The sequence below is a fragment of the Xiphophorus couchianus genome, chromosome 2 (genome assembly GCF_001444195.1).
Source record: "Xiphophorus couchianus chromosome 2, X_couchianus-1.0, whole genome shotgun sequence".
Taxonomy (NCBI): domain Eukaryota; kingdom Metazoa; phylum Chordata; class Actinopteri; order Cyprinodontiformes; family Poeciliidae; genus Xiphophorus; species Xiphophorus couchianus.
Window position 1 is genome coordinate 25,795,332 of NC_040229.1, and position 7,032 is coordinate 25,802,363.

The 7,032-nt window shown below is 38.0% G+C and overlaps 1 protein-coding gene across 1 annotated transcript; it reads left to right on the plus strand.

Moving 5' to 3' along the window:
• Positions 1 to 4,180: 4,180 nt before the first annotated feature.
• On the plus strand, positions 4,181 to 5,892 carry LOC114136762 (uncharacterized). The gene has a single exon (XM_028005020.1). It carries the CDS (start codon positions 4,334 to 4,336, stop codon positions 5,336 to 5,338), a length of 1,005 nt encoding a protein of 334 aa, XP_027860821.1. The 5' UTR covers positions 4,181 to 4,333; the 3' UTR covers positions 5,339 to 5,892.
• Positions 5,893 to 7,032: the final 1,140 nt, after the last annotated feature.

The following is a 7,032-nucleotide window of genomic DNA, read 5'->3' on the forward strand; positions in this document are numbered from 1 at the left end:
TAAACTTGAACTCCGGCAGGCCGATTGGTAGGGTTTGGGGTCAGCGCCTCCCGCCGCACATCAAAGATCGCCAGAATCGGCAGATAGACGCTCGGGCCGAGTGAGCGAAAACAGCTGGGCCCTAGCAAAACAAAGATGATATAAGTGGCTTCCTCCTCAGTGGCGGCTCCGGAGCGGTCAACGATGATAAGGAGCAGCTTTTATTGTGTTTGAAGCCCAGAACCGGCCCTCCTTCCACCCGCCAGCCAGCAACCTGAAAACCAGACAATTTAGAGCCTGGTGTAATGCAAGAGGAAATATAAACGGTGATCTCTTGAACCCAGTCAAAAGAGAAAGGCCTGGGCTGTGTCCGTACACCATGTTGGGGGAAGTAGCGGTAGTGACTGTTGCTTATAAAAGAATATGATTTGTGAAAGCTTTTCAAGATCTCTTAATGTCATCTCGAAAGTTATGAAGCAGTGGCAAAGGGTAAAAGCAATAAGAAAACTTATATGGTTAGACTTCTGAGGGATAGAAATTTAGAAATTGTGTGTACTTGTAAACATGCTAATGCTTTCAACCAAAAAAGTAGGTCATTTTTGAGAAGTGAGGACATTTTCCTGGTTCTCACTTGTTTTTATTTTACCAAGGTTTACTAGTTCGGTTTAGCAGGATGGTGTGAATTAAGTTTTGGTTAAGGTTAGGGTTATGAATCACTCCAATGATTGTAGTTAGTCATAAATAAAAGTAGTAATTGGAAGTCAATACAAATTTGTGTATTATAAGGATGTTTGTGTTTGTGTGTTTTTTTTTGTTCTGTTTTGGCTTTATGAACATGTTTTTTAATCACAAGCACCTCAAGTAAATGGCCATCTTGGTCTAACAGACGAAAACAAAACCAGAAGCCAGAAGTGTTCAAGCAAATTCAAAGTCATTTTTTAAATGATTATTTGGCAAAACATATCCATACCAACATAAATAATGTGTAACCTAACCTATCTAACCTAGAAATTGTGCATAAGCAGCACAAATTGTTTCTTTAAATGATGGCTGGTAACATAACTAAACTTAGAAGACTTTTCTTAAATATGTTTACATTTGTAAACATATCCTACTATAATTACCTTTGATTAAAGAAGAGCAGAATGAGAACATACCAGAAGGTTAACCCTTAGCCTTGCTTTGCATTATACTGGTGTTATTAAGGCAAACAAGGATTCAAAAGATTATATCACTAACATGGAAAAAGAGTGTAGTTTAATCCTGCTGTTTTATGCCAAAGAGAAGCAAAAACATTTGTATTAATTAATGTCAGTACTCTTGCATATCCTAAACAAATTTCACAAGGTTAATAGGCTAGACTTGTGTGGGGGGATTACGCAGCATTATGGAAATGATGGAGCTAACATGACTATGTTGTGAACACACTGTTGCATGATAAGATTACTATGGTAATCCTCTCATTATGTAAGTCTGTGCTCTGTGCCTGAACCTGTAACCTTTATATTAATATATTTCCTTTAATTAAGCGCACACACACTCCTTTTGAATCAGAAGGGCCTGCAGCGCTACACAAGTTTCAAAAAGTTGCCTATTTTTCTTCTTTTTTTGCAGTGGTTGTGTTTTTACAACTTGTTTTATAAATGATTACAAATGATTTATCGATTAACAGCGCTGTTAATCGCTTTCAGGATTTCTTCTGTTTTTGCCTTTATAGAAGATTACTTTTTGCCTCAATTAAACATCAGCTAACCAGACGGACTCCCTGCGTCAGAGCTTCAGGGGCAAACAGGTAGCCAGCCAATTAACCAGATGTTTATGTGTAGCCAGTAAAGAGGTAAGGGTAAAGATTTACAAAAGGATTTGATCTTTTAAGTACACTGGCTTGTATATGTATGAAACTATTTAGACAGAATGGCAATCTATTTACTTTTGCAATGACAAATATTCAAAATCAAAAGACAAAATTAATAAAAACCGAGCTTGGAAAAAATTGAAGGTCACACAATGCCACAATGTCGTCAGTGGACTGTCAGCATGCAACCACTTTCTTGTGATGCTGTGAGGTCACTGCCACGCGCGAGACGTCGCCCGGGAAAGCAGAAGTCAGAGGTTTTAGGACAGACTTTCTTTTACAGTTGTTTATCGTCTGGTCCACTGTAAAGTTTTGTTCAGCAAACTACACTGATTGGCGGAAGCTTGATAGTTCGTGACTCTGTCGGGGAAAAATGATCGATCATTGTATTTCTTCTTGATTATGTAAATCACCTTTCATGTCGGAGCATGGCGATGTAAACACCAGATTTGTCCAGCCGTGGAGAAATATTTCCAGTGTAACAGGATGCAGGAAGCATGATTTAGCTTTCACTGAGTGCTTCCATTAACATTCCAAATAAAATGTCCCAGATTTATTTCAGCGCTGAGCAGTCTGTACGTATTAGGACAATAATACGTTTTCATGGACCTGGCTCTGCTCCAGAGACAAAGAATTTGAAGGAAAACACATGCTACGGGGTCAAAATGGTGACCTTTGGGTTTTAGGCGTGTTCACAGTGATGTAGGGTGTAGAGTTGGGAAGTATTCAAAGGCCTACTGATGCTCTGCTGGGTGCATTGTTTGCAGTTACTTGCAAAGTACAAATAATATGGACAGTGAAAAAGAAAAAAATATAGTTTTAAACGAGCCTCATCCCTACATTCTCTTACTCATTATCTTTGCTTGACATTTTTTCATGTTTTTTTTTAACTAGGGCGAGACGGGGGTTTTTTTTTTTCTTTTTTACATAAAATGTTTACAACAGTGCTAAGCAGGAATTCATTACATTCAGTGCTCAGTCCTCCTCGTTCCCTCCTTCGAAAGGCTGACACCTCAATCAATCCGTCCCCTCAGGGAGGGAAAACGTGTAATGACGGTGAAGCTTGGAGAAACAGGTGTTCGTCATGCTTTGACGATGCGCCTGAGAGTTACAGAAAGAGTGTGAATCACTGCTAATTGTGCGAAATTATAGTTTGAGGGGGTGCGAAATGAGCTCGCTCTGGCGGAGCTCGAGCCAAGAGGGTGAAACTTGGAGGGGTTGGAGATAGGATGGGTTGTGGAGTTATGGAGGAGTTTTTGGAAGCTCGCTCAACAGTGACTACAGTTTACAGGAAAACGCTGCAAGGACTCAACGGAAATGTTCCACACTGTGAAAGATGCGGGGGGCTTTGAAAGTCAATCTGTAAATTTCCATAGGGTAAATCACGATCATATCTGAACAAAATGCAAATCAGTCATGGAAACAAAAAGATTAGAATGCTGGAGCCTTTATCAATGTATAAATATTCAGTAAAATACAAATTTCCAAATGTTTGTGAAAGGGCTCATTTTTCAAGAGACAGTTTCATTCATTTAGTCTATCTTTGTTTATTTGAACCATATTAGAAATTACTACAAGTCAATAATGTAAACATATACGTGTAACAGTCTTACAAAAGGCCATAGTTCATCTTTAGTCACTTATTTTGTCAGAACCGACATGCATGAATAAATAATAATAATAAAAAAACAGAAATGGAAGATTATCTATACTATTTTTATAGCCAAAACCAATAACCAGGAAAAATAATACAAAACTCCAGGTGACATCTTATAAACATCAGATATTGATTTGTATGATTTCAATAATTTCATGATCTGTATGTATATTACTTTTCTGAAATATGTCTTGTTGGCTTCTTTCTCTTTCTCTGTTAATTTCCAGAACTGTTCTGTGTTTTTTTATTTATTTAAATTTACAAACGGATCATTTAAATCTAGCAGCCCATGCTGCAGAGCACATTGTTTTACACCTTTTATAAATCCTACCACATAAGTGGAGGTAATTAACTAATGGAAAGCCCAGATTTTCATTTTGTCAACTTAATTTCAAATGTAAAAGCAAAGTAGTTTATTTCTGCTAAATCATAAAGTGAATATGTAATTGACCTGGCTGGACAAAAGGTTAAACAAAACTCTCGTGAATTTAGTAATTCACTGATTGATGTCATGTTTGGTAAAAAAGAATATAAAAATGACATTTGGCATTTAAGCAGAAAATCTTAGCTGTCACCTGATTTTGACAGGCCATGTTTGGAAACGACGACAGACTCTTGACTAACCATTTCCTTATTGCTTAAGATATACTTCCCTTTTAGTGGTGGAGATGTGTTTTTCTGTGACACATATATTTCGGCTTTCAAAAGCAACAAGGCATTCAACACAATGACGAGTCGGGAGTGAGAATGTGTTGAGGCATTTGGATCAGACTTTGAACTGATCAGATCTTGGAAGCCATCCTAACTCAAAAGACTCTGGATACCAAAACGGACACCGTTTGATGCAGACGATGGCGTGTTTTATTGTCGCGCTCAGTCAAATCCTACTATTTGGATTCATCGGCTTCACAGCAGCAAAAAGCAAAACTTGTGACATATACGCTTCTGTTGGGGAGAGTGTGACTCTGACTTTTAATTATGAAGGTCTGACAAAGTCCAATATTTTGAGATGGACTCATAACTCCACCATTGTTTTCTTAAGAGAACAAAATAGAGTGAAAATTGGGAAAACAGAAGACATCACTACAACTGGATCTCTGCTCCTGAAGAGTGTAAAGCTACAAAGTTCAGGAACTTATCAAGCAGACGCCCTGCATTCTAACAACACCCTGGCTAAAACCTGGACCGGTCAGCTCTGTGTGATGGAAAATGTACCAAAACCTCGACTCAGTTACAGCTGCGGCACCAACGTCGTTAAGCTTAGCTGTGAAGTCTCCAAGCCCGAGGGTCTGGTTTTCTCCTGGACGCAAGATCAAAAGATCTTACCAAGTGAAACAAGTCAAACTGTCAGCATATCAACGAGTGACATAAAAGAAGACATCAACTTTTCCTGCAGTGTGGCAAACAAAGTGAGCGCGGAGCGCAGCGAGACAGTTCGGCCAACGTGCACAGCCCCAATGCTTTGCTTTAAGACCAAAACTGTTCTGGGAGTCCTGGCAGGAGGAGCAGGTCTGATTTTTATTTTGCTCGTCATTATTGTCGTCTTATGCCCCTCACGCAGACGCGCCAAATCTAGCACGCAGCTCAGTGACAGAGTGGTGTTCAAGAAGCTTTCTGTACACAAGCGAGAGGCGGCGTCCATCACAGAGTATGAGAACATACACGATGTGGAGAGTTATCCATCCCCACGTCCACTGGCTTCACCAAGGGCCTGTTACCAGAATATCTCCAAGCTGGATGATGGGACTGACAGTAAGTCTCCACAGTTGTCCACAGCTGCCGAGGGACAAGGAGTGTCTCCAGTGCCAAAGCCGAGGACAAAGAATGCCAAGACACAAAACATCTGAGTTTAAAGGCCTCAGTCAGCTAGATGTGAGGAAAGCTAATAGTGTGATTATGTTCATTGAGAAATAATAATGTATTATTATTATGAAATAATGAAGTGAAAATCAAGCAGAAATGTACGTATTGTGTGAAAAGAAAGTGATAAAATGTTCTTGGAGAGACCGTGAGACTGTTTACATTCCATGATTTGAGTTGTAATATGGTGTGAAGACTTTTTTTAATTGAACTTGTTTAATTTTCTGAACTTCCAGTTCAATTTTTCCTCTAAAAGCTTACTTGTGGTGAAAAAATGCCACCATCATGTTTCACTGTGGCATTGCTGGTGTGTTTGACTTTCTGGTTTACATATTTTCACTCGTCACAGCAGCTGGAACACAGGAGATCTTTGTGAGAAACTAAAACTGTGGCTGGATTAGTCAGAGAACTCGTGGATCAGTTTCATGTAAATAAAAATAAGGAACATTTGTAGGGGTTCTGCTATGACTGTCATTTTTTCTGTAACTTATTTCTTTTAACTCTCATTTGTTGAATAAAAGTTTTGTTTTGCAAAGATAAATGCCTCATATTTTCTTGTTTTGTTTTTATGTATAGCAGAAACAAGGTAGACAAGTGTTGAAGGTAATATTAAATTATTGAACTCAAGGATTTATAGAACACACTAAAATCATACAGGAACCAGACTGGGAGCAACAACATATTCTAGCAAAGAATGACAGAAACCGACAGACTTAAACACTGATGAGTGTGTTTACTGCATAGTGGGTGATTAGAAACAGGCTGCGACCGTGAGAGAAAGCAAATAACTGAAGTGTAATTGAGGAAATGGGAGAAATAGCAAAAGGAACCAGGGAAACAGACACAGAAAATAGAATATGGCACAAAGCATAAACAGGGCATGGCCTAACATTAAAGTTGACCAAGATTCAAACCAAATGCTTACAAAGAAGTTCAAAAACAGGAGCAACAACACAACATGCATTAAAATCAAAGTTCATTGTCCAATTTCAAAATAAAACAGGAACTAAGCTCTGCAAAGAGTAGCCACAACTAAAGGCTGCAATTCAGATCACAAATTAAATACACAGAGAACAAAAACATGAGAAATATCAAATCTAAGGAATGCACTGAATAAGGAAAAAATGAGTTAAACAAACAAAAAAAAAAACAAAGTTGCAATGGCTATGCTATAATTTCTAGTTCCATCTACTCACAGTAGGAATCACAGAAAGAATTAACTATGTTGGTAGGGAAATGAAAATGTAAATAGTTACCCATCTAGCTCTAAACAGTCAGTAAAAAGAAACAGCCTGTAATGCCCTGCATGTCAACATAAACTGGGCTGATCTTCACCAGCTTCTCAAATTATGTAAATTTAACGTCAAGTGCACCAAATCACTCATCAAATTGACATCATTGCAACCCACATCTGTATGAAAACAAATTGATGTAAAATGTTGTTCTAATCTAAGAAATTAGATATTGTGTTAAATAATCATAGCTAATAGAAATAAAGATTCGAAAACTTCAGTCTGTGTGTAATTAATTTATGTGATGTGTTTAACATATCACGGTAACTTTTCCACCATCCATCCATGGTTGTGGATGAACCTTTTAATAGTATTTATTGAATATTTAAAGATGTAGAATATTTTTATTACTGTTCATGGAAAAACAGAAGTTTCCAGGATCAGACAGT